The sequence below is a fragment of the Hirundo rustica genome, chromosome 1 (genome assembly GCF_015227805.2).
Source record: "Hirundo rustica isolate bHirRus1 chromosome 1, bHirRus1.pri.v3, whole genome shotgun sequence".
Taxonomy (NCBI): domain Eukaryota; kingdom Metazoa; phylum Chordata; class Aves; order Passeriformes; family Hirundinidae; genus Hirundo; species Hirundo rustica.
In genome coordinates this window covers 65,388,550-65,416,530 of record NC_053450.1, presented here as the reverse complement: position 1 = coordinate 65,416,530, position 27,981 = coordinate 65,388,550, and the positions used below count along the sequence as shown (strand labels likewise).

Below are 27,981 nucleotides of genomic sequence, written 5' to 3'. Positions count from 1 at the left end.
AGCATCTTCCCATTTTTAAGGAAAGGGGCTAAGGAGCCGCAGATATTTCATTAAAATGTCAAAAGATTTATCAGCAACACCTGAAATCCCCAAAGAAGATGGCAGACCAAAGTGGGACAATAAGTTCCAGTATATTTTAAGCTGTATCGGATTTGCTGTTGGCCTGGGGAACGTGTGGCGATTTCCATACTTGTGTCAGATACATGGAGGCGGTAAGATTGGAACGGGACTTTGCCAAAATACTGAACTGCAATTCTCCTGTGACTATACTAACTTCTGATGGGCATGGAAATTACATAATTTATATCAGTTATATCCCTTTTTTAAAAACACTAATTGTCATTAATGTTTTGCACCAGTTAATTGGCTCTTTCTATAGAAGTATATTTAATTATAAAATGATGCATTCATTTAGGAAGATCAGACTGATGCTGACCAGACTGATGATAGATCAAATCTGTGTTAAAGTTTTTATACTGCAGCTACAGTCCCAATGGAAGCAGGAAACTGAACCTGCAGCTGGCTACCTTAAGGAGAAATGAGAAGTCTTGGGGAGGCCTGAGGGAACTGGCCCCTAGACAAAAGGCTACTGAACTTCCCTTTGGGATGGTGGATGAGTCGTTCCCCACCTTCCTCTGGTGCTCTTAGGAGCTACTTCATCATCTGGAATTGCCCCTGCACAAAACTAAATTGTGCTTTTGGTTGTCGGTGAGGCTGTTTAAAATGCTCAGCCGATGGAGCAGCAGCGGGAGCCCACCAGGTGTCATGGACAGCTGCCTAAGCCTGTGCCTGGGCACCAGTTCCACAAAGAATTGCTTTAGAAGCAGACGATTCGGTAAATATAAATGGATCTGGAAAAAGTACTTGGTAACTCACCATTCACAGAAGCTTTTGAAATATGCCACGGTAAGCTGTCTAAAGAAGAGTGAGCAAATTGTTTCAGCCCAGTAGTGTTTGTTATCTTTTAATTAATTGGAGAAACCAAGAAGTCACACCTGGAGAAACTGTCAAATGACAGAAAATATTATCACATCCAAGTTTGTTTTACTAAGGTGTCTGTATTGCTTGATGAATTATATATATTTCAATCAACCAAGGAACCAAGAATGGATGTAGCCTGTGTCGGGGGCTTTCCCCGACATTCAGGTGGTTTCAGGGTTTTTTGCTCCCCTGCACAGCTCCGAGCCGAGGGAAGAGACGGAGTTCTCAGGTTTAGATTTTTCAATGTTGCATACTTAGTTTATTGTTTCTTATCTTACAATTTTCTCGGAGTCCGACAAGATGTTCGCAGCTGCATGGATTCCTCACGTCTCCCCCCGAGCTGGGCTGTCCTTATCTTTTATACTAATTACTACGTATTTCTTGTTTACTATTTCTTACCAATGTCTATCACTATTACTAAAAAGGTCATCTTTACTTTGACCCAGTCCTCACTAACTACTTTGTGCCGCGTCAATGCAGCAATGGAGTGAGGGAAGGAGAAGGAGAAGAAGAAGGAGACAACGCCCCAGATTCTCCATCTTGTCCCCATTCACTTCAATGCTAGGAACCTAAAACTACTATTTTCTCACCCTGTGATAAGCTAAACTACTATTTCTCACATTCTTGTGGCCTGTAAACCTTCTCTCAGTGTAGGAAGTTTTTCCCATGGACTGAAATCAAAGCCAGTGTCTCTCTGAGCTCTGGGCTGGGGTCCCAGACCCCTCTGTCCAGGTCCCTGACCCTCCAGGGCAACCAAAGGAATGCCCTGGACTCCAACAGCCTGTGATGGAAGGTGGTTCAGAGAGAAGCAGCCACTTAGGGACTATGGTAGGTAGCTCAATGAATGAGCTATAGCAGGCTGTATCAAGAGAAAGAACCTTGGCAGATGTAAGCAGAACACTAGGAAGTAGGTAGAGATATTGCTGCATATAGTAAGACAACTTCTGAACCTCTGACTTTTTCTGAAAGACCACTTTCAAAGTCAACTTTAAAAATTAGACAGAATACAGAAAAGCCCCAGCAATTATTTCAAGGGTTAGAAAACTCCTGGGACAAGAAACAACTTAAGAATTCAATCTATTTAGGTCATGAAATTTAAGAGTATGTTTTCATAGCCTATAAACAAGAAAATGGCAATTATTTTGGTGGCAAGGAGCTTTTTAAGGCTGAATGTGCAACAGATGAGAGTTACAGTTACACAAATAGAAATAAGAAAAGACTGGAAGCAGTCATTTAGATGCCTTCCGGGACACTTGATGGTTTCCATTATTTATTTTAAAAATATGACACCCACTGAAACTCCCGCAGTAAAGTACCATCATCGGGTGGCTATAAAGCTAGGAGTGCACACTGTTTCTCTGCATTTGTCCATGGGAATTACTGGAAAAAAACCTGTAAATTCAGTTAATGAAACTGGCATTAATGAGCTATGATGACATCTTTAGAGGGACATCCCCATAGCAGATATGGCATGAGACCTGCAAGGAAAATATTCTTAAGGTGCAGAAGTTGTAGGTCAAACACTCTACAGCAACTCAGGTGGTATTTCTACCTTGGAAAGCAAGGGAAAAACCATTCAGGATTAACAAATAACATAATAAAGCAAACATAATGTGATGTTTTTATAATGTAGTAAATGATTAACACAAAGAGCCCAGCGGAAAGTTTGAAAATCCCAGGCAGGGCCATAGCAAGATGCAGCTCCTCCACACATTTCATCGCACAGAGCAGCTCCTGGAGCTACCAGCTGCAAGAGGTTGCACAAAATTTGTGCAAAATCAGGATTAAGATGAAATATTGTTCTACTGGCCATAAAAAGGTGCTCACACTTTCCTATGAAGCACCAATTGTTGCTTCTCTGTGGCCAGTGGTCCTTCAACATCTTCAGATCCCAGCCTCACTTCAGAAAATAGCAACGCTCATCTGCTCCTGAGGTTTGATCTCTCCCCTTCATCCTCCCGCCTGGGGACCCCTGCATCCCCACCCTACAGACCTCCCTGCCCCAAGAGAGTCAGGAGACTGACTGCAAGGAGATCACCTGTCTTATGGACTTAACAGTGCTCAGAAAGTCTGCTTGCTTGTGTATCCAGCTCCAGAACTCCATTATTTCCCACAGGAACTTCTAGGGACAAAAAGCACAGGGGGTAAAACAGGTTTTAAGAGCAAAAACAGGAAAATGCTGCAGGGGCAAGGTTTGAGTTGCTCCTTTGCCCCCTGAGTAGTAATGCTGCCAGTGAAAAACCAGCTTTAAATAGCCAACAGGCTCAGTAATGGCAAACAGCTACTTTGCATCACCACCAGCTGTGGCACAGGACAGTAGTGAATTAAGGTCAATGAATGTATGGACCAAGCAGCCAGTGTTTGGTCACTGGCCTTCAATAAAGAGCTCGAAGAGCTCAATAGCAGGATGGACTCTGTAACAGAGTGTGGTGCATGTTTGTGACTAATTTATCCTAGAAAGCTGACACTGGAAATGTTGAGTGAGTTATGAAGATCACTGAGAAAACAGAGCTCTTGCATTTACATCTGTGTGTAAGGTAGCTGCATTTTTCTTCTGTTAATTTAAAGCAGTGATGTGGTTTGGGCTTCCATTTTTGAAAGGAAACAACTCAGGTGCAAAAGCCCAATAGATTTTCAGGGGTGCTGGAGCATAAATCCTGTGAGTGTGCACGTGAAGATGTGCACAAGACCAGCAACGCTGTGTTTAACTGGGAGCCCTTAGAGGTACCATGACTTTCTGCCTGCGGCCACAAGCACAGGCGTGGAGAAACCAAGCACAGACATGCTTGAAGGCTGAATGGCTTCTGGGGTAGTTTTACAGCTGGTTCAGGTGATCTCCTTGTTTCTGCATCTTTTCAAAAACAAGAGATGAAAACAAGTGCTTGTACATTTGTCTCATGTCAGCTGTTCCTATCAGACCTCTGGCTCTGATTCATCGCACATTAGCGTTACTCAGTAACTTGGATCTAATATAATATCAGCTCTGCTGACATTTATCACCTGCTGCCGTTACTGATTATTTGGATTTATTGCCTGAGTTAAGTAAGTTATTTACTTTTCATGACTAATGGGTATGAAGGTTGTTTGTCACACTTGGTGGAGACAAACAAAAATGTTCCCAGGCAACTGGGATTGGAAAGAAGTCCCTAAATACCCAGCATAGAGTTTGTCACTTAAAATGGAGACACTAACAAGTCATACATCTATATGTGTACACACGGAGTCACCTGAGCAGACTTAAAGAAACCAACCCAGTTCTAGATAGAAATTACTGCATTGGTTTACTTTTGATTATAGCTAGTGTGTATATATATGTGTGTGTGTGTGTGTATGTCATTTATATATTTATATATATATATATGTCATATATATACATGCTTGTTTACCCCATGGGTATTAAAAATGTGTAGAGTGTTTGAGCCTATAAAATAACTGAAAAAATATCTTTATAAAATACAGTTTCTTTCTAGGAAAATAGATACACATAAACGCTACAGTCATGCTGCAAAGGGAGAACGGTTTACTTCTGGGACAACCATTTACAGACTTTCATAACCCATGGCCTACTTGATCTTTTGCTCGAATTTGAACTACAATGTTCTGCGAAATGCCTGGTTCACTGTGTCCTCAAAAGAAAACAAAACCCAAGAGGAACAAATTGTACACCTGGAAGATACTGGAAAAACAAACAAACAAACAAACAAACAAACAAACAAACAACCCCCCTCCCCCAAACAAAACAAAAAAACACCCACAAACAAACAACAAACCTAAAACCAACACAAACAAACAAAATATGTTAGGAAGAGGAGAGCTGTTAACTCTCTGAGAGAAAAATTGTGTTACAAGCATCAAACTTCATTTCCTATTTTGTTGCCATTTCCTGCTAAAACTCTTTGTGAAAAGCTGTGACGTGGACTCAGTCCTTTCATAACTTGTTATATTTGGTTGCCCCTTACAGCTCAGGTGGGCGCATGCTTGTATTTGAAAACTGCCTGCTTGCGTCCTTCACATTTCACAGAGAAGTTCACCAAGCTTATTTTATGAGTTATCTGTGGGTGTTACCCATCTTCGTTTGGAATGGCCATTGCTCCTTTGGTTTTCTGGACATGGCCTTAGCTCCCTCACTGTTGCCCAAGGAGATATCCTCATTTATGTGGGAAACTCAATCCTGCCAAGTTCCAGTTGGTAAGACGTGTAAAGTGGCCTGCAAGGCAATATCAGTGCCATCGTAAGTGTGCTGCACAAATACAATACTTAGAGTAGCTCATACGTTTGATCTGGACTGAGGCATGTGCAGAAGACATAAAGGAGGTCATGCTGTTTTCTAGAGAGAGGGCTGAATGTAATTCAGTTGCTTTTTTTCCAATCTGTTGTCTTGATGTAATTTCTTGCTGTGTTGACTATACCACAATGCTTAGATGAACTTCCATGTAGAGAGTGGAACAGGTCTGAAAAATCTCTTTTAGACAGCTAATATATTTTTCTCTATATCTGAACAAGTAGTTCCCACCTATTACATAAAATGGAATAAATTATCACGGGTATCTTGCCATTAAGCTCCTAGTCTTTTAGAAAAGTGCACTCATCGCCATTCCTCCTAGGTACCAACAGAACTGAGGTGCATCTCTGAATGCTTGCTGCATTTTATCACATTGAAATGTGCTTTCTGAGTTTTTCAGACTCTGCAGATGCATTTCCTTCACAACTACTATTTTGCCACTTTCCAAGTAATTTCAGTCTTAATTATAATTATTTTTTCTACTCCTAAATCTCTATCTGAAGGAAAAGTATTATTCATGTTCTGGCCTTTCAAATGCTGTTGTGTCTTTAAATCTTCGTTTCACAGGCACTGGTAAAATGCAAGATTGAGCACATAGATCAGTCCTTCCAAGTTTTTCTCCACTATTTAGGAAGTGTTCGTATCCCATTATTAAGCAAACCTCCTGGGTCATCCTCTCTGCTTCTCACTGAGGCGCATCGATTTCTGCTGGTCTCGGTACACGTAGATTAGGAGGTTGCCTGGCTGATACTTCAAACTGCTTTACATTTCCACTAGTCCAGTCTGTTGGTCTCTCTTTCCAAGTGACAAACCCAATTTGTTAGTTTCACTCTGCTTTGTTGGTCGCTGAGAACCAGCTTTAGACTGCGTTCCTTCCGGAGCCTCCTGGTCTCCCCGCTCTGTGGAGCACTGGCAGCTCTCCTCAGGCTGCCTAGTGGTTCATGCACTTCCCTCCCAGAGAGTCACGTGCAGGTGATATAATAAAGGTTCAAGTGCCCTTCAAGTGTCACTTTGCTGGATATGGCTGGGCAGTTGCTATTCTGACCTGACTTGCCCGTGCATTGCAATCGAGGGGTCAGGTTTTAAAAACGCTCTGTGCATCTCGAGTGCACCTGCTCCTTTCTTTCCTACTGCTGTGGCTGTGGGGCTGTCTCCACTCCAATGGTTCTTCAGCAGTCTTCTTACACACTGGTGCTCCTTGTCACTCGGGACTCTTGTTGATGACACCAGCTTACCAGTATTGCCGTAGTTGCAGTTGTTGATAGCCTGATTTGGAAAGGCTTTTGTAGGCCTTTTGTGCCTTCTCATGTGCATGGGGATTGTTCCACAGCTTTGTGATATCCTTGTGCAGGACTCCTTCCAAAACAACTTCTAACTCATGTAAGTTTTGAAGAGTTTGGGGTTTTTTTTTTCCCCTTGACTTTCTTTCAGTACCACATGTATCTACTTGCAGGATGGATGCTTACAAATCTTCAGTGTCTTTCTGACAGAAGGAATGTTGTAGACTGAAATTTTCCTAAGTCACACCCCAAGGATGCAACTAAATCATGCTTTGGCAATACTATTGATTTTTATGGGCATTTCTCCAGGCTTTTAAAGTACCTAAAAATGCTTCACCACTATCATTTTGCTTTTTCAATTTTTGAGAGGAAAAGAACCCCTAAACTCTTTTTTTCTTTTTTTTTGAACGTACAGATACAAGATAATTTGTTACTTGTGCTTTATGATTCTTTCTGCTGAAGTGTCCTTTTCCTATGCCCCATTGAAGCCAAATCTACAGAGTTCTGCTGTGCCTGTGCTTAACATCAAGTGGGTTCTGCTGAGGTTTTGCTGTGCTTGTGTTTGAATGCTCTAGTTTGTGATACCTGCTGTGTCTGAGGTTCCCTGCTTCTTGGATTTTCTGCTTGCTTTCTCCATGGTTAGATTTTTCATGGCATTTTTAAAAAAGGTACTTATTTTTTGCCTTCTGGCACATCCTCCTCTATCTATTAGGGGTTGAGGGTTCTGGAGGGTTCCTACTCACTATTCCGTATCAAATAACTTACTGTTAATGTTTCTCCATGCTTTTCTATAGGTGGGAAATTTTATTGTGGAAGAGTAAGCTTTACAAGCCATTTACTTGAATTAAGTTTGAGAAAGATTAGCTTCATAAACTGTTTCTTGTTAACCCATTCTTTTGTCACATTTTCATATTTGCAGATAGCAGATTATTTTATATCATTCCCATGGAAAACAAGTATTCTTTTTCCAAGTGTGACATTATGTTTTGCCACGCTGTAAATACGCCTGAAGATACACACAGGCCAGCACAAAGTAAACATGCTTTTATCAGCAGAACGTCTAAACACACTCTGCTGCCAGTGGTTCAACTAGCAAACAGAAAAGGGGAGAGAGCTAACAGTTTGCACTAATTATTAAGCAGTTATTTCCCAGGAGATATGATATGGGAGATAGCAGGCTGGTCTCTTATGGAGTGCTCTGCTAGCGAGGGCTCAGCGTGGATCACAGCGAGACAGCGGCTGCCCACAGCTGGTGGAAGGCCAGGCAGACGGGTGAAGAAGTAGAGCACTCCACACTGCAGTGCTCTGGTCATTTTCCTCAGTATTTTGCTCTTCCCCGGAGACAGTCCAAGGCATCAGATGTCAGAAGGGCTGGGCTGGCACCCCCAGATGTGCTGTGGAGAGGGATATTGCAGCAGGTTTGAAACAGACTAGAGGACTGTGCATGACAAGAGGTTACAGGTTACTCGGTTCTTCTGGAAGGGACCTCAAACTGAGGATTTAACACACCGGGAATTAACTCTGGGGTTCCTTTTTCAAATCTGCTTCTCAGTTAAAAACATTTTAAGAACAAAGGTCTTAAGGTGAGACATTTATTTCCAAGTCTGGCGGTTTACAAACTGTTCCTGGCTGAGCAAAGCTTTGTGATTTTTGTTCCTATGCATAACTTGATAAAAGGCTAAACCATCCAACAACACACATTCTTTGGGTGTTGTTTGTATTTATTGCAGCACCTAGCAAGAGGTTGCAAAGTTATTGCAATACAGCACTAGCTCAAGAGATTAGATTTTATCTGCCCAGCCCTTCTAAATAGCCAGTGATTGCAGAACCCAGGCGCCATTCCAGGTGGAGACCAGAAAATCTTGGGCATTCCCCCACTTCTCTCTCAGGGCTGAAGAGGGAGCATAAAGAAATTTCTAGAGCTGGAAGAGCAGAGCTGAGCAGACACTGATACGAGGTCTGGAGGCAAAGCAGAAATGGTAGAACAAGGCACAGGTTTATTGACAAAACTATGGGAAGCACAGAATCTGTTCACATTTGTAGGAGGACTGGGAGGCGGCTGAGGCAGTACTGCTGTCTTTGTTTCCCTGGAGAAAAGAGACTTTGTGGTCATGGCAATAAACATAAACCTACTCCAATTTCATTGGACATTTGGGCAGGTGGTACAAACATACTGGTGAAACTTCTCATCTCTCGAAAATCAGCATCAGTGCAAAAGATGGGAGTCCCAAACACGGGGGAAGTGAGGCATTGCACACAGTTTAGCAGGAATCAGCCAGGCTGATTCCTTGGTAGGACTGGTCCTTTCCCACAGACAACCAACAGGACACACTGCTTCTGGCCCAAGGGAGGTGTTGTGAGGAAAGCAGAAAAGACATAAAGGATACAAACTGGGAAGAAATGAAGTTTCATGACTCACAGGTCTCAGAGAAAAACTTCAGCCTTGCTTTCAGGTTTTCATTAGAGGTTTTGTGGTTTGAGCAGGGCTTCATGCAATAAAATAACCTGGTCTCTTGGTTAGCGCATAATTCTGCTTTCCCAGTGGAGGATGGAGGAGCACTGAGAGCTTGGCCTGAGAGCTTTAGGAAAAGAAACAAGGCAATGCACTGAAGGGAAAACAGATAGCAGAGGGGACAGGCAAACGCTTGTGCTTTATGAGAAGGGGGACAAAAGAAGATGCTTAAAAAAAAGGGAAATGGATGAAAGGGTGAGGCTGTAGCAATGCCTGAGGGAAGTGTCCTGTGGTACTAAAGCACCCCAGTCCCTCCTCCTCCATCTTCACTACCAAAATTACCAGCAACAGATGTTACTTGGTAGATGTCCCTAGCAATGATCCTTCTCTCAACACATCCTACAAGGACTTTGTTAAGCTCATAAAGCAGATTAATTATAAACCAGTAATTTCAGTGAGATGCAGATAATAATAATGTGACTCAACCACACTTAAATGTCTTTTCAGGGGCTTTCCTGATCCCATACTTCATCGCTCTCCTCTTCGAAGGAATCCCACTGCTACATCTCGAGCTGGCCCTAGGGCAGTGCCTGAGGAAAGGCAGCATTGGAGCCTGGAACACCATCTCTCCTTACCTTGGAGGCGTTGGTACGTCTCTTCAGTCCCCGCTCAAGGAACTGCAGACAGCTCCCACCCAGCACTCACTTCCTACAGACCTGTGCCTGAGGCTTTTTAGGATATAAAAAGAAATGAGTGTTAGGATTAAAAGAAATATTTTGCAGTGAGGGTGGTGAGATATTGAGGGGTGGTTTCCCTGGAAACATTCGAGGCCATGTTGGCCATGGGGTTCTGAGCAACCTGGTTGAAATGTCCCTGTCTATGGCAGGGGGGCAGCACTTGATGATCTTCTAATGTCCCTTCCAACAAAAACCATTCTATGATTCTGTAATTCTGTATTGCTCTCAGCAAGCCTTACTCCAGGCACATTTTAGGTTCATTTTAGGAGCCTAAAATGCAAACCTAATAACCTTTGCTGTAGGGAGCATAATGAACATGGGCTCTGCTACTCAACAATGTCCTATTCCAACCTTACCCTGGTGCTCAACAAGAGCTGCCTGCTCCCAGTGCTTCTTGCTCCTCCCTCACAGCCCCTCCAGGACCCAATCTTCTCTGTCCCTGAACAGTCAGACTTGAGGAAGGACAGAAAGATAGGAAATCAAGGATCCTGGTACCTCCTAATGACTCCAAAGCACTCATTAGGAGTTAGAAGGCTCTCCTCCACAAGAGGGTGGGGCTGCTGAAGGGACTTTATCAACACAGCTGAGCACGAGGGACAGTCCACATGGCAGTGTGCATCAGACCGGTGTGCAGTCCTGTACTGCCAATCTTTTTCCATTTTTTGAATATATGAAAAAACACATCTGGTGCCCTGTGTCCATTTTTAGGCTGCAAAAAGCGATCCAGAATAGCCACCATGAAGAGGTTAAGGCATTGTTGACTCTAGTAGGTATTTGAGATAACACCCTTGTGCCTGCAGGGCAAGAGGAAATTCCTGGATGCTTCAGCCAGCCCTGCTGGATCACGACCTGCTTTAAGCAGGTGCCTGAAATGGGCTTGGCACTGACAGCCCTGCCTGTGGGCCTGTGTGGGAGGAGAAGGGATGGGTAAGAGGAGTCATCTAAGGGCCAGACTGCAACAAGGAAGAAATACCAAGCAGCAGGTGTGTTTCCAGCTAAACCCATCTCCTACATCAGGCACGTTCACACTCCCTTCGCAAAATGCAAGCAAGCAGAAACTGTGGTGTTGGTATTCTTCCCTCTTCATCACAGGATTAAAAGTTACCAATTTAGGGCATATGTGCATGATTTGGGACAAGAGTGGCCTCTTGCCGCTACAGCACACTATAAAACTTTGGTCTCTTTTGCTCTCTGCTAATTAGGTTGTTCAGTATTGTAGAAAACGATGGATTACATACTAGAGCAAAGATTTCAGCCCTAACCTTCTGTGCAGGTAGACAGTCTCAGCATTCCTGGAGCAGGGCTGGTGATCTGGGGGTCTATGCACAGGTGTTTGGCTACTGAGGACACAAATGCCCATCTTTCGTGGGAAAATCGCAGGATAGGATCAGGGGAATGGAGAAGAAAATCTTGAAAAAATAGGAAATGTGAGCTCCTAAGAGCTAGTGCTGTGACTGGCTAATAACTTTTTCCAAAGCTTTTCTAAAGTGAGGTCTTGTGCTTTCTGCAGGAGTTGGTACATGGATGGTGTCGGTTCTGGTGAGCTTATACTACAACACTGTTTTAACTTGGGTGATGTGGTATTTCATAAATTCCTTCCAAGAACCTCTTCCTTGGAGTGTTTGTCCTCTAAATGAAAACAGAACAGGTAAGTACACCTCCATGCCCACTGCTAGCAAAAGAAGGATCACAAACATCAGACTCTGGGCTAATCAAGAAACCATACTTTATTTGGCCCTGGGTTGTGCACAAGTCCTGCTTTGATTTCCTATTAAAAATGTACAAGAGTCATGCTAGCCTACTTAATATTCATCACCCTCACAGAAACAATAGCCAGAAAATCCATGAGTCCTTTTGCTTGACTTTAAAATGGGAAACAAAATAAAGAACAAGTCCTGTTAGCCATTACAAAACCTTTACTAAGACTAAAGAGAGACAGTGTACATAAGTGGGATAAGGATGAATGCTTTCAGGTTTTTTAAAACTACTTTTCAGCTTCCTTTTTTTTCTCAGAGCATTAGAGAGAACAAACTCCAGTGCACAGCAAGAAATACCACCTGAGTAAAAGGCTAAGAAAAAAAGTTAAAACATAGCGGAATTAAACTCTCTTTTGGAGGCCTTAGGACTGTTCTAGAGTAGAAAGGCGAATAGTCATCCCAGGTTGTGGTGTAAACCACGGTCCCAGTTCCCCTTCCAGTTCCAGGCACAGAGCCTGGCTGGAGAATGCTCACTCCTGAAGTTCCTGTTCACAGAAGTCCTGGAAACTCAAACCAAAGAGGCCAATGCCTGGGTCTTTCCCCACCACAGGGCCATGACACAGCCAGAGGAGCCTGGACTTAGATGCATCCTCAGGTGCCTGAAGTTTGTTATGGCTCCACCAACTTGTAGCTATACAGCTAAACCAATTCATAGTTTTCACTACAATTAGTTTAGATTTTACCTTGCACTGAGTACAACACTGTTTCTAATTAGGAAGTTATCCCCTGCATAAAATGCTGGTGATGTTCTGGTGAAGGTCCCACATAAGTCTCATAGTCTCAGTCTGCTGTGTGAGTTTGTCTTGCTGCACGTTACGGAGATTGCAGAAAGTCCACCTCTGAATTTGATTTTGCAGCCCACCATTTATTCTAATACCTGCCACTCTTTTTTTTTTTTTTTTTTTTTTTTCAGGATTCAATGAAGAATGTTATGAGAGCACTGCAGTAAATTATTTTTGGTACAGGAAAACTTTGAACATAACACCTGATATTGCCGAGAGTGGCACGTTACAGTGGTGGCTCATTTTGTGCTTAGCAGCTTGCTGGGCAATTGTTTATCTCTGCACCATCCGAGGAATTGAAACCACAGGGAAGGTATGGGAAAGATAGAGAAGTGATTATCCCACAGTCTGAAATCTTGCCCTCCCGACACTGAGTTTTTACCACCAGGAAAGCATTCCCCATTTACCACACTGGCACCATTCAGTGTGCTCCTTGTCCAACAAATTGAGAACAGCAGTACAAGTGGCTTAAAATGATACTTCTCTCCTTTTCCATTGCAAACACATCTGCCCGACCGGCCTTCCCTCACACAGTTTTAAGAGCCATTTTTTTACAAATATATTCTGAAAAGTACACCCTGCTTATTTGAAAGATGACCATATTCATCTGTAGCTGTCTGATGTAATATTATTATGATTGTATGCTGCAATAATTTAAATAGGATTTATTGAACTTACTGCCAGTAACTCTCTTCTGACCTCCTTACTTTAGGCAATTTATGTAACAGCAATATTTCCATATCTGGTCCTGACTATATTCCTTATTCAAGGACTCACTCTACCAGGAGCCACTGAAGGTCTGATTTACCTCTTCACCCCTAATGTAAGTATAAGTAACATTTTTCCTTTTACTTCCCCTTAGATTTCATACTGTGTACCCATTTTCCAACAATTCCTGGTTTAGATGTCTATCCAAGAGCTCAGCTAAGCTCTTTTTCTTGGATGAAATGACTTTAGTATTTTAGTATATTTGCACAAGTAAAGAAGCAGCAAAGAATTTAACAGTTCAGTAGTAAGCACATCAGAAAATACAGGAAAATTAAGTACGTTATGGGTGCCTCAGTCTTGAATGTGTAAATGGAAACTGATGTACTTCACAAGTACATGAGAAAGATGGGATTTCCCTGCCACTGCTACAGAATTTACACAGCTTTAATATCTTTTAAGAATTCACAGAGAGAATGACTGAGGAATTACACTGTAAAGTGATTTTTCTGGAAGGTTGAATGTAATTTTCTCCTGCCCCCACTTCTTCATAGCATTTCTTCCCTCTCCCATACCTCTTCCTAAAACTGCTGGAGAACATCCCCTCTCCCATTTTTCTAAGCTTCTCATATGGACAGCTCCCTCCACATGCTGGCCATTTCAGAAGCACTTTTTCTACATGGCAGCATTCCCAAATGCAATGTCAAACTGTCCCACTAAGTGGTTGCTATCCACTGTAGGCTCCTCACAACTCTGCCTTCATGCTAAAAAGCTCCATGAAGTGGTGGGTGTAGAGGAGGAAAAGCAGCACTCACTGACACGTTCTCGAGTATCCACTTCCTCCGCAGCCACAGCAGTGCTTCAAACACAGCACTGCGTCTTCCTTTCCCTTTCCTAAGGACACAGACATTAAGGAAAACATAAGCCAAGAAGCTCAGGGATACTCAGTATGCTAGGCTGGAAAAGGACATATTTGTTTTTGACAGAAGATCAGGACACACACTTGCATTTTTGAAAGGCCCAGACAGGACTTATGAGAGCTTGGTGCAATGTCTTAGGGAAGAAAGCAGCTTAGACAACACAATCAGAACACCTTGGCCTATCATCATTTGGTCTCAGCTGGCCTGTCAGGTTTCTCTGGAAGAGCTCAGGCATTTTTGGGATCTAGTTTGCAATGATCCTGAACTGAATGCAGAGAACTAGATTTGTGTGTACTCACAAAGCCTGGAGGTATTGCAGTGCTGAGGAGGAGCAGATCATCGTAAAAGAGCCGGATGGATTTGTACACTGGCAACAGGAGTCAGAATGAAAATCCACCTGCTGTCAACCCACAGCTGAACGATTAGCTGGTTTGAGGAAGCAGATCCTGGGGACATCCTTGAAAAGTCACCTGATGATGGTTTTAGTGATGTTCTTATCTACAAATGTGGAAAAGCTGATGCAACAGCCTGGTAAGTGATATCTGCTGTCGGTGTTGCCATTGCACAGAAAGTCAGAGTAAGACAGATGGCTTTGTTAAACCGGCATTCCAATTGCTACACTGGGTTGTGGCACTTCAAAAGGACTGTAAGCACAGGTTTTTCTTTAACACTTCTTCACAGGGGATGTCCCAAAGTGAGTTGTACAGGAGGGCTGTTAGGCTTTTTGGCAGAGATTTACTTGGCCCACATCAGTTTACAAAACTGTAAAGCATATTTCTTAAATGTGTGCTCTTCTTCTTTTCCTGTCTTTTTGCAGAAAGTTTTTTTTAGCAAAATAAAGAATTAAATCACCTGCTGTCTATTTCAGCTTGCTTTTAAAATAAATAAAATCAACCTTCTTGACATTCTCCTCTGAGTGGAGGCAATATTTTCCAACTTCTTTCCAACACTGCAGTGCAGCAGAAATTGTAGTTTCTCTGTAACATCTGCTACATCCATCATCTCATAACTGTGACACCTCAGTGCTGTTTTTTAAAGTCTATGAAAGTAATACCTAGCATAAAAAGTCCCATCTTACCCAGTTGCAACATCATAATCACCCAACTGAATTTAGTTGTTTTTCTAAACTACAATTTTTAAAATTGATTCAGTTTCCAAGTTTGTATTTTAGTTCTTGTTAATAAGTACCACAAATAATAAAAGCATGCATATGGGTATTAACTATGCAAAGCTGTGTTTTTATTTTCATGCAAAAATACAGAATCATAATACATTTTGTCATCTGACACACTTTCTACCCTAAATTTCAGGGCAAATAATGACTACTTCTTTTCATTGACTTTCAGACATAGAGAAGTCTGATGATTCACTCACCTTCCTGAAATTCTTGGTTACTTGGAAAATGAAACTGCTAAGAAAACCAAAAAGTATCCTGAAGTGACACCAGAGGGGAAAGCAGAAGTTTTACAGTGATGAAGCCACACAGGAACTGGAACAGACTTTTGGAAAGGTTTTTGGAAAAATAAATAACCAGAGGCAGCAGAAACAAGATTCCATCATACATCATCAACAGTCTGCATGGTTCAGCTTTGGGGGACATCTGTGTCACCTAAGGAATACAAATGTCTCCTTCTCCAATCTCTTTCACATTTGAAAGCACTTCAGAGATTGTAAATATTTGGAGGTTCTCTGGCAATGATCAATTCCAAGAACTTGATTGGGCAACTGTTGCCTGTGCCCAGAACTCAGCAGCTACTCAATGAGCAGTGAGAATAGCCAAAAAAAAAAAAAAAAAAAAAAAAAAAAAAAAAAAAAAAAAGGCAGCACAGGCCCCAAATCCTCTATTCACAAAATCATTAGCTGTTTTTACATCAAAATTACACATTACACATCACAGGGATCCCAGTAATTTTTAATTCTGTTTCTATCTGTGCTTCACATATTCAAGAATCCAAGCATCTTACCACTCACAAGGGAGCAGTTATATTTCCTTTCCTCCTTATACCCCTGTTCATTCATTAACATTGATTGTATATCTTCATCCACGTTTCTGGCATCAGCACATTTTTTCTTCTGAAGACATGCTTATAAAATCTGCATGCCATATAAATATAAAATAACCCTTTCAATAATTTGCTGAAGACCAGATAATGGCATTGCCATGACATGCTTGCCTGCCCATTATCTTTTCAAGTCTGGAAGTTGCTTAGTATATTTTGGAGTCAATAAATGCACTGCACCTAGTACCATTCCAAACTATCTCCAGAGTCATTTGCCAAAGTTCCCAGTCAAAAAGCCAGTCTTTTAGGAGATGCATCTGTCAGCACCAACAACTGACTTGGCAGCACTTTGATTAAATGTGAAGGACACGGAGCCATGTGAGTGCCAAGTTTCTGCACTGCAACAGCACCTGCACAAGGAGCACTCTGACCTTTGAGGGCTTGACTATGATCTTTCAAAATGAACCGCTAGAAGGGTTTGCCTTCGCTGAAGCGTTTCAGCCAGCAGTGGTCCCACGAACCTGCTTGCTGTGTTGTGTTGTACAATAGGTGACACCAGCTCTGCTGTGGTCAAAGCACTGGCCTCCCCTTGGAGAGAGCATCTGCAGTACCGGCATCGCCCGAACCCATCCACACTGAGGTGGACCCATTATTCTCCCTCTCCAAGCTCAGGCCAGCTTCAGAGAAACACAAAATGCTGTGAAGGGTCTTTTGGCATTACTCACCTCTCACTCCTACATATGTTCCTAGTCATGGACCTGGATCACTAGCACAGGCACACAGACATAAAACACAGAAGCTGTCCCGTGTGACTGGGATGCAGATTTGACTCAGACTGCTGTAAAACAAAGTGAAACAGACTACAGCCCCAGCATTACTTTTGAACTACCTGGCTTTCAAAAATTCTTAGTAAAACATCCTTCTATTCCCCCTCTTTGATAATGGATCAGAAAGCTATTGACATGGTAGAGTATAACACACCACTTTGTAGTTTCTGCAGGAAAGTAATATTTATGGATCATATTTACATTTCAGAAATTACTTATGTTTTGTCTCTTTCTTTTAAATTTACTTCAATGTCAAGATTCCTTAGTGCAGCTATTTAAAACTGCTTAACAGTCTCTTTAATCTACCATTCATTGCTTTTTAATTTACCTTCCTGTATCACATTGCCCTTACAACAAAATTCAAATTTCATTGTCAGTTTCTCCTTTTTCCTTGTATTTCCTATGCTGACCTTCTATTTTTTTATTGCTGTTTTCACAGCACTTTGAATTGCAGATGCTGTTCTTAGTAACTGTTCTCTTCTTGTCTGCTTGTCCTTTTAGTCACTTCTATTAAAAACTATTTTTTAAGCAGATTTGGAAAGCTACAGAATCACTTTCCATCTTAAAACAATGAAGGTTTAATATTTGTTTATATAGTTTTAGGAAGATAACATTCTTTAACTGCAGGTTAAGTATGTAAATTTAAAAAAAAAAAAAAGAAAGTAATTGAGGAAAAATGTATTTACCTTATTGTGTTCCCAGCATCTATCACTTAGAACCACATTTCTATCATCAGACATACAAACTGTACAATAAAGAAGAATCTTTAATTGTCACACACATTTAAATAGCTTCAGTAATGCTCTTGAAAACACCTGTTATACTGGCCTATTTAGTATCTATTCTCATTTTCATAGTATTTAGATGGCAACACAATTCAGAATTTCAGAAGTGAAATAACAGATGAGCTATGAGAACTGCAAGAGAAAAAGAAATTTTAATTTAACCATAATACATGCATTTCTTCCAATTATAACAGCTGAACACTTTGAAAAATCCCCGTGTATGGCTTGATGCAGCTACACAGATTTTCTTCTCTCTCTCTCTGGCTTTTGGAGGGCTTATTGCATTCGCGAGCTACAACCCAACAAAGTGAGTAGAACTACAACCTTTATCGGCTGGCTGAATTCTTGCTGCCCTTTGCGCAACGTCTTTAAATTCTCAAATCGCTTTCCTTAATTTTTCCAAAGGATCTTTAGAAAAGTATCTGTCTTTCTAAAAGGCCCAGTAGATTTTCTAACAGAAGGGGGGAAGGGAGGGAGGGAGGGAGAGAAGAAATTAAAAAAAAAAAAAAAAAGTTTGCAGAAATAACTGAATTACAGGTAAAAAACTCCGCCTTTTTTAATCACTTTCCTTGTTTGTATGCTATCTCTAGAAATGACTGTGAAAAGGATGCCGTGACAGTAGCAATTGTGAACAGCATGACATCCCTCTATGCTTCCATCCCAGTCTTTTCTGTTTTGGGGTTTAAAGCAACCACAGCCTACTGGGACTGCTTGGACAGGTGAGAAAGCTGTGTTCCCAAAGTTATACTTTGGTTTCAGTGCCTACACAGATAATGTGATAATGCATTATTTGAAAGACATATATTTAGAGAATATTATTTCCATTAGAAAGGAAAAGCACCTGTATGGAGGAGTTCAATGTAAAAATATAAGGTATATGGGACTGAGTCAGGGATGACCCTGTGTTAGAAGTAAGACAAATTATATAACAACACATTTCAAGCAGTGCATCAAGGTTCGCCCCTTATTCTCAGACTAGAAGTAGTAACAATCCTCACCTTTTTCTAGTTCACCAGAAATTTATTTCACTAACTTCTTAACACAAATAGTGGAAATGGCCTGGAGACCTGATAAAATGGAAAGGTTTTAGAGACTGCATCTGCATAAAGTACTCCGAGATTTTGTCTGAGACAACATTAAATATCTGAATATTTTCTATTATTTTATATATAAGCTGTCAATATTTTCCTCTGTATTATAAAACAACTTTGGAGTCACATCTGAATACACAGCAGAGCATTTCCAGACATATTACCTGCAAACTTTTCAACTAAAGTTTAAATATGTTGGTTTCTCTGGCAGGAACATTATCAATATCATCAATGAATTTGATCTTCCAGAAGAAAGCATAATGCGACAGAACTATACATCCTGGATTAGTTTTTTGAATTCATCATATCCAGAAAAAATTGCTGGACTCAAACTGAAAAGCTGTGACCTTCAAGAATTTCTTGATCAGGTACCCTATCTGCTTTCAACAGCTAATCCTTAAACAAAGTTATGTAGAACGATTGGTATCTTCCTTTCTCTTCTAAGCACACGTATTCTGTTCTACATGCAATGATATATTACACAAAACCATGCAACAAATCAATCTTTCAACATTTGAAGTAACAACACTGCTGTAGGATAGTATGAATGTATAGCTGTGTTATGGCAAACAAAACTGCACCTTATTATCCCAAAACTAACCTTCCAGAGTGTTCCCACCAGAAATCTACCATGGACACTACATTCGGTCCTGGTTTGATTTACATAAATAAGCGTAATGGGGGAGCACATCTAGATGAAAGATTATAGAAAAAGGATGCTGAATGGGAATTTCCTAAATCTCTATTTAGGAAACTATCAAAAAATCCATTACAATGTACACTGTTCAACCACCAAAAGACATCATGATCCTCTTCCTCTCCTTATTTTCCAACCCTCCTAAAATTTTCCCCTACTACTAAACACAGATGTTTCTTCTCTTTTCTTGTCCTACCTCATTCCACTTGTTCCAGGGATCCTGTTTGGCACAGTCAGTGTGTGCTAATGCACGACAGGCCTAACATACAATAATGGTAAAGTAAGCTATTTTACTCGCATGATGGAGAAGTCCAAGGACAACATTCCAGCCCTGGTACAAGTCAATTTTTTTTCTCACTTCTGATGGCACCCATTTCTAATTTACAGTTTGAAATATTTTATTTCCAAATTATAGCAATATTAGCATTTTTCAATGCTTAGATGTAAATATCCTTGTCCTTGGGAGACTAAATCAAAATAAATTTGGTTGAAATTGGATTTTTCCCTATTAGTCTTTCCTGCCTTGGCCATTGTAGGGGGTTTTATGATCAATGATTCACCAGTTGTCTTGGTGTTAAGAGTGGTAATCATATCCTTATTTACCTCGTTCTTTCCAGAAGCTACTAAATCATAGATTTTTTAAAAGCACATTTAAGATGCCATTAGCAAAACAATTGCTATTACAACTCTCCAATCTGCTTTACTGTGAACCCACCTCTTTGTGCAGGCTAAAATCCTGCTCTATGATTGTCTAGATATCTCTAGCAGAACATTTAAAATTAAACTCCCCACTGCCCATTTTCTCAGCCACTGGCTGCCACAGAGGCCACAGGCTGATCAGCAACCTTGACTCCAGAGAAGGACAGCAGTGTGTTATAATTACTTTATGAATTACTTTATGAAATGACATTGTCATGTGTATTTTTATCTATCTGTTTGTGAATTCTTGCAGAGTGTCTCAGGAACTGGCTTGGCTTTCATTGTTTTCACTCAAGCTATCATCCTCATGCCGGGCTCCCAAGCTTGGGCCATCCTGTTCTTCATAATGCTGTTCAGCTTGGGCCTTTCTTCGATGTTTGGAAACATTGAGGGTGTCTTCACTCCTCTTCTAGAGCTTCAAATTATACCTAAATCAGCACCTAAAGAGCTATTATCTGGTAAGGTATTTGTTTTGTTCAAAGAAGGTGGCTTCTTTACAGATGCACCAACTACTAACAGCTTAATTAATATCACTGAGGAATTCATAATTTGTAGCATTAATTTAGCTGAATCTCACAGTGGTAAGGGCAGTGGATTGCGTTTGCAGAAGATAAGCAGAGATGAGGCAGCAGTTACGGCAGAAGCTGTCAGGTGACAATATTATATTGCCTTTGCCAGTTTTTTTCTTAGTTTGCAAGTTTAGTGCTGTTCTAGTTCCGAGAAAGCTTGTTAAATTGCTGTTCCTGGAGTCGTTCACTCTGAGCTGCAGCTGCAGCCTGGTTGCAGTCACCAGGAAAAGCCCTGTCTTCCCTTAAGCCTTTGGCACTGAAACAAATCTCTTTAAGGCACCCGGTGACATCAGCTGGTCTGCCACAACCACCGGCACTTGAACTTACACTGTAAGAGAGGTCACTCACCCCCATTTCACCCAGGTTTATGCTGCTACAGATTGCTTCACACTTACGGTGTACATGTCAGAGTAGAAAATTACCGCTTGGAAAATGAGGAATGAAGGTGTGTGATGCTGCTGTGGCACCAAAACTGGAATCTTTTCAAGCAGGGATGGTTACTGAACGAAACCTGGTCCTCAAGAACCAGACTCGATGAGAGTCTGAAAGATCCTGCTGTGGAACTGGTCCAGAAAAATCTATGGCAGTTGCAAGTAATGGATTAATATTTCTGCAATGTGGCCTTTAAAATTCTTATGGGAAATACTGCTGTCATGCCTTTTGTAGAGTCTTCCTGTGGAACCTAAATTGTATCCCTAATTTGCCAATTTTTCATGTAGAAACACATTTATTCCCCACTTGACAAGTTAACATCATTATTTTTAAATGGATTTTCCAATTGTGAACTTAAAAAACCCCCAAATAATAATAAAAAAAACAACAACAAAAAAACCCCCACCAAAAAAAAAGCCTGGAGCAAACATTTTACAAAATTGAACCAAAGGCCATCTCAGGGTTAGAAGCAATTAGCAACACATTAGAAAGACATACAAACTGATTTGTAACGCATGCTGTGTCCAGCAATACCTTTATTCCCTCCTCTCCTTCCCCCTTTTCCTCTTAATTACCCCAAATCTGTATCTTGGCTAAAGGGGAACTGGCTGTACAGAAGCATGCCGAAAACCCAAACGATACGTGCTGGAACACATGGGACACGGACATTTGTAGCTCTGGGCTCTGAGGAAGTGGGGGCAGAAATCCAAGGAGTCCTTACACTTCCCAGGCGCCACCTGCCTGCGGCTTAAGCCTATGGCTCCACGGAAATGAGGCACTTTAAACTCACCACAGCAGCCAAAAATTACCACTGGGTCACAGCAGAGCCCGGGCTGTCGGATGGAAGGAAGTCTGAACAACTGAAGGATGCTCTAAGTCACACGAATGCACTCCGCCTGCAACAGTGGTGCTCTTGGCCAACACACAGGGGAAAACTGAGTTTGGGAAATGGTATTAGCTCCCTTAAGGAGAGAAGGGCTCCTTGTAACTCCATAGAGGGAGAGAGAATAAAAATTATTAGAACAAGAACAAAACAGTTTAAAACAAAAGTAAACCTTCAAGTTCAGTACTCCAGTAACAAAGATATCTTTTTCTTCTTCAGGTATAATATGTCTAATTAGCTTCCTCATTGCTCTGTGTTTTACACTGGGTTCTGGGAGTTACTGGATTGACATTTTTGACAGATATGCAGGCTCAGTGCCTCTTCTAGTCCTTGCTTTCTTTGAAGTGATTGGAGTTGTGTACATCTATAAAATTAAAAGGTATGTTGGAAAGAGAATTTTTTTCTTGTAAGACATAAATGCAGCTCAGGTTGCAGTAACTTTGGCTCCGACCTGATTTGATTCGGAGCTGGTTAACTGAGACTTCTTCGTAGCACGCTGTTTGTTCCCTTGGCAATTTTGTCTTTTTATTTTAAATATCTGAATAGTTTGCAGAACTGCTCCAATATCTTTATCATTTATTTATGCTTAGAAACCTTACACTAGGTGCTTAGGTAATTAAAATAACAATGTAAATTGGTCATTCATCTCTGGTATGGATAAATAAAGACCTACTTGAATGATACTATTACTCAAGAAGTAAGTTACTAAAGAATGGTGTGGAATAGGAAAGATTTACAGTGTTCTGTGTTTCCAACTTACAGGAAACTATAAAAAAGAGAAACTGTTATTACTCTAAATTTGACATCATCATAAACATGCCTTTCTTTTACAAGGTTCAGTAAAGATGTGGAATGGATGACTGGACGAAAACTCAATCTCTACTGGCAGATCACATGGAGGTTCATTAGCCCTCTGCTCCTGCTAACTGTCTTCATGGCCTTTGTTACTCTGCAGATGCAGAAGCCACCAAGCTACACAGCCTGGAACCCTAAATATGTATGTTCTCCAATATTTTCAGAACTACTAATAAAAGGAAGAATTATCTATTTTCCTCCCTTACTAGATCCTTTAAGATCATTGTTATCTACTGCTTACCCACTGAATATAGCTTGACGTGATGTAGTGCTCAGAATGAGGAGGCTCCAGTGGGCAGAGAGGTTACACATACTAAAATGTGCCTCTTCTTGAAGTGTCCAGCTTACTCTGTGCTCTGTATTTCTTACAGATGTGCATAATGCTCAGAACTGTTGAAGTGAAACATGTCACAGACACTCCATACCTACAGGGGGTTCAGAGGTAGAACAAATGCCTGAGCAGACTTTTAGAGCTGCATAATAGACATCAGGGATGAGGGCATTTCTCAGTGAGACCTACCAATATCACTGGGGCCCTGGTGAATATATGAAAGTGTACTTTTGACAGGCAGACAAGGAGACAGTGGTCTGAGAACACTGTTGGTTAATTCAGCAACAAAGATATGTCCATGCTGAGAACATTTCAGTCTGGATGTCACTGTTCAACATCAACTGCAGTTTCTTTGACTCCTCTCAAACGCACCCTGTGTATTTGCTTGAAGATCGATTCCAGTCTTAAACTATAGCAGCAGTGCCTTCCCCAAATGCCATCAAGTATCTATCATCCCAAATAAAACTCACAGCCACACAGACTTGCAGAAATTGCTTTATCATCATTCCCTCAAAATCTCTGATATACATCCTCCCTATTTGACAAAGAACATGCTCAGTAATTGCTGAAACCAGGTAAGCTTTGAGTACAAAAAGAATGAACATAGTTTAACCAAGAGAGGGGGAAGATTTATAATACTTTGGGCAATCCCCATATCCCTAGGAACATGTCACAATTCCAACTATACATCTTTGAAACTGTAAAACATTTACAGCTGTCTCTAGACCCACAAGAAGGGTTGGCAGAGGACACAGCCACTGAATGCTACTGTACACAGAGTAAAACTTTAGCTATCCTTACTGAAACAGCGTAAGAAAATAAAAATAGAAATCACAGCAAAATCTAAGTGTACCTATGGATTATTTTTTGCTTGCTTTTTGTCTCCACAGGAAGGCTTCCCCATGAAGGAGGAGAAAGTTTATCCACCTTGGGTACAGGCCATTTGCGTGCTGTTGGCTGCCCTTCCTTGCGTGTGTATACCTCTGGTAGCGCTCTTCCACCTGGTCAAACAAAAGCGCAGGAGCAAGGACCCAAGCTTTGTACCACCAGAAGTCTTCTCCTGTCAGGGGGCTAACAGCAACTTTTCTCATCCAAAAGAATAACTATCCATTGTTCCTGTCTGTAAGCAAAAATAAGGCAGCCATTGTTAGACATTATTAGCTGTCATTCGGTATCATCCAACCAACCTGGATGTGTATACAGTTCATAGGCTGACAGCACTCGCTACACTCTGTAAACAATGCTGTTGTGTTTCCTTTAATTTCAACCATCTTCACAGCTTCATGTATCTCTCCAGACAGAATTTAAACTTGGAAAGCCTGTTGAGTACTGCTGCCGGCTTCTATCTCTCTTCACTTTGAAAAAAACTGGTCTGTTCCTAAGGATCAGCAACATAAATTAGAACACAATAATACACTGCCCTGCCCCCCTGCTCCAGGAAATGTAGAATGGGAGTTCTCTAAGAATAAGGACTGCTCTTTTCCACTACACTCTAATTTTTTTAAATTCCTATACACACTTAAACAGCAGTCATTTTTTGATTATTTCATTTTCTCAGGCATTGCAAGAATCAAAGATAAAGCATCAGCAGACAAAAATGTATGTTAAGTAAATTTGAGCAATTAATTCTGCACAAATCTCTTATTTTAGCAGATTCCAGAATTCATTGTAGTGGAAAATACCGAAAAAAAAAGTTCCCAGCTTTTCCCCCTTTTTTTCCTCATACTGAACACAATAGCTGAATAGCAAAACAAAAATGCAGACATATAACAGCCTTTCAGTGAGCTGCAGCCTTCAGGACATGACAATGAAATTGATCTTTACTGAAAAACAGGACTTTCTGTACTTGGCTGCAGATCGTGGCCACTCCTTAGTGCTGGGACATGAGGATTCCTCTTGTCAAGATACTTGAAGAACCAGCAGCCTTTGAAAAAATATGAGGAAAGTATGTGAGGATAAAGCATGACAATGCCTTCAGACTGAGTAATTGAGCCAAGGAAGAGAAAGGATTAGTGTTACAAAGCTGCAAATACATAAATAAGAATTTTTAACTAACTAAAGCATATATTTTATATTCAGGTTTCTAACTGCAGATAGTTAAATGTTCATTAAAACCCTATACGCAACTAAATGCAGCGGGTTGAAGTAGTCAGAGTTCTGTTCTTAAACAAAAACACGTGCAACTAGTACAGACAGAAGCTGAGAAAATAATTAAACTAGAATCCAAAAGACTTTCAAGTCTTTAAATCCATCTTGAGTCACTGTTATGGTATCCAGACTTGACTTTTGAGCTGTCCCTTCCATTCACCAGAAGGGAGACTTCATGGATCACTGGATATGCAGTTCAGCCCAGGACAGGACTTTGGGGGAGGACAATTTTCAGCTCCAGTAACTACAAATGATGGCTGGACAAGACAAGCTGAAGTTACTGTTTAGCTTAGGAAGCCATGCAGAAAAATATGTTGAGCAACTCTTGTGTGAACACTGCTCTTCTGTTGTCAGTGCACTTCTGATGTTACCTCTACCAAAATTCCTGTGCCAAAACTGTAGCCTTACTTCAATAAAGTTAGTGCTACAAGTTCCCCTTCTTATTCATGAAGAACAAGATGATATCCTATAGGTATATTTTTCTCCTGAATAGCTCGACTGTGTCACTTGAAGGGGCACATGTATGCAAACACCTTCCACTCACTCTTTTCCCAATCTTTTATCTCCGTAGCTCATCAAATCTTCTTTGCTGTAATACACTGCTGTGAATTCCTAACACTGACAGACAAGACTTTCCTGGAATTGTCTGGGCTGCAAGAACCATCTGGGTTCTTTGGAGGCAAATCAGCAAAAGACACAAACACAGTCGTGGTGATATTCAGCCTTAACCAGAATCCACAGCCCTAAAATAAGGAGATCAATTGCCTATTAAAGGAAAAAGCCTCCGAAGGAGCATTGGAGCACTATAAATAAGGACACATCCAAATTATCATAATACAATAAACAGAAAACAAATGCAGAAAGAGAAGCACAATCCTAGAACACAGGCAGTTTCCTATATTGTGAAATATGATACCTACCTCAGCCTGAGATTCCCAGTCCATATTTCCTTCCCAAAATGAACGGTGTGAGAAGGACGTGTTGATGGATGCATCCAAGATACTGTGATCTTCCCTAGAGGGGTTTCTGTTAAATTCCTTCCTTACAGCTCTGTAGACACACTAAAAACAACGTTCAGCCCTATTTCCCCCCCTCCCCATTTAAACCAGCAAGCTCAACTTCCTGAGTGGTTTGCAACACTTGCAGCGCAGGTTGCACAGGGAGTTATGTTCAGTGGTTTAGCTCTCAATCTCTCTACTTACCTTCTCTTAAATACTGAGACCTTAACCTCCACCACAACTCTCAAATCTTTTGAAATTTTCCCAGCTGTACAATGATTGTTGAAACTCCACATTACAGATTCAGAATGCTCCTAAGGTAATTCATTTAATATTTCTAGATTCAAGTTATTCACTCTACCCAAATGTTTCCTGTCAGCAGTTGCTGTTTAATGCACTGCCTTGCTACCAATTAAGTAGAATATATTTTACCACCATAATGGATCACACCATTTCTTTTAGAACAGTTCAGTGCTGGAATAGCTTTGTGGAATATTTCTACCTTCTCAACATTATAAACATCTACTTTTGGAGCAAAAACTGTATGCCCCTGCCATGGTTAATCTATTCCTTACACATATATGGTATTTTCTTTCCCATTATCATAAGCTGCAGCAGCAACTTCAAGTTTCCAGTACAGACTGCCGGCTCTTCTTCAAATCTCCAAGTTCTTCACTTTCTAAAACACATACCAGTTGCAGGTTTACTTTCCCTTGCCTTTTTAAGGGAAGCATATTTTAAATGAAATAATCTTGTGATTTCTACACTGTATTTGTAGCTGTTTACAAACAGCTACTCCTTATAAGTGATGACTCAGGAAGTAACTGTTGGGAAAGGCAAACATCAGCTCAGAGAATTGCAAGCATTACACTGTATTCATTTTTATAAAATAACACCTTCAGCTGAGACCACATTTTAAGTTTATATTCTCACAGAGAAAAATAGGCTAATCCAAGCCATTGGTGAAGTTTACACCTCACCATTCTTCATGTTGGAGCATCTTGCTGTCTCTTCTTGCCACATGATTCCAGAAAACAAAGCTTTCTACACTGCCAGGCCTCTCTTATGCAATGTTGTCCCTGACTGTGATCCCTCATCCAGTATCACTGCAAACCACTGAGGGGCATGGGGATGTTTAAATGTTTGAGGTGATGGCTGAAGAGCATTGCTCCTTATCTCTAGTAAGAACAATTGCTCTTGTGGCTTTTTAAAAATGTATTTTAAGAGTGCCACTTCTCAGACAGAAAAAACTCAAACCTGTATGACTGACTGTACATTTTGAAGTGAGTTATGATGTTAACGGACAGACTGCAATACTGCAAATCAACCACCAGTCCCCGTGTGGTAGGGATTTGCCAGGGATGAGGCAACCATAACTTCTCTGGGCAACCTCTTCCAGCATCTGTAACACCCTCACAGTAAAGAATTTCTTCCTTATATTGAATGTAAACCAACCCCCAGTTTAAAGTCATTTTCCCTTTTTCTTTGACTATATGTCCTTGTAAAAAATTTCTTTTTAAAGAACTAAAGATATGCAAATAGAAAAGCAATATACTTGCTATATTATCTAATCAAGAACTTTTGTTTTGTAGGTATAAATGAATCTGGTATCATTCTGTACAACATTGTATTAAAAATATCACAAAGTATTCAAAATAAAACATACAACAAACATAATCAGCTTGGACAGTGATATTTTGGTATATATTAGTTGTGATCTGCAAAGCATAAAATTTCTAGCCTCTGCATCATGCATTTGCCCTCTGCAGA

The 27,981-nt window shown here is 40.8% G+C and overlaps 1 protein-coding gene across 2 annotated transcripts; it reads left to right on the top strand.

Moving 5' to 3' along the window:
* The first annotated feature begins 2 nt into the window (after window positions 1–2).
* LOC120753140 (sodium-dependent neutral amino acid transporter B(0)AT3-like) lies at window positions 3–25,665 on the top strand. Of its 2 annotated transcripts, none has more exons than XM_040065101.2 (12): window positions 3–212; window positions 9,503–9,643; window positions 11,243–11,380; window positions 12,403–12,584; window positions 12,984–13,094; window positions 17,703–17,815; window positions 18,099–18,227; window positions 18,811–18,967; window positions 20,249–20,453; window positions 22,099–22,258; window positions 22,714–22,876; window positions 23,956–25,665. In XM_040065101.2, the coding sequence occupies exons 1-12, from the start codon at window positions 56–58 to the stop codon at window positions 24,166–24,168; spliced, it is 1,869 nt and encodes a 622-aa protein (XP_039921035.1). In that variant the 5' UTR covers window positions 3–55; the 3' UTR covers window positions 24,169–25,665. The 2 variants fall into 2 exon arrangements, with proteins under 2 accessions (XP_039921035.1, XP_039921039.1); XM_040065105.1 differs by lacking the exon at window positions 3–212 and adding an exon at window positions 6,542–6,643.
* Window positions 25,666–27,981: the final 2,316 nt, after the last annotated feature.

Excerpts from the sequence above, each read along its gene's own strand:
- LOC120753140 (XM_040065101.2), top strand. The coding sequence starts at position 56 with ATGTCAAAAGATTTATCAGCAACACCTGAAATCCCCAAAGAAGATGGC. Across the intron at positions 20,454-22,098 it reads ACCTAAAGAGCTATTATCTG|GTATAATATGTCTAATTAGC; the intron begins GTAAGGTATTTG and ends TTTCTTCTTCAG. Across the intron at positions 22,877-23,955 it reads CAGCCTGGAACCCTAAATAT|GAAGGCTTCCCCATGAAGGA; the intron begins GTATGTTCTCCA and ends TTGTCTCCACAG.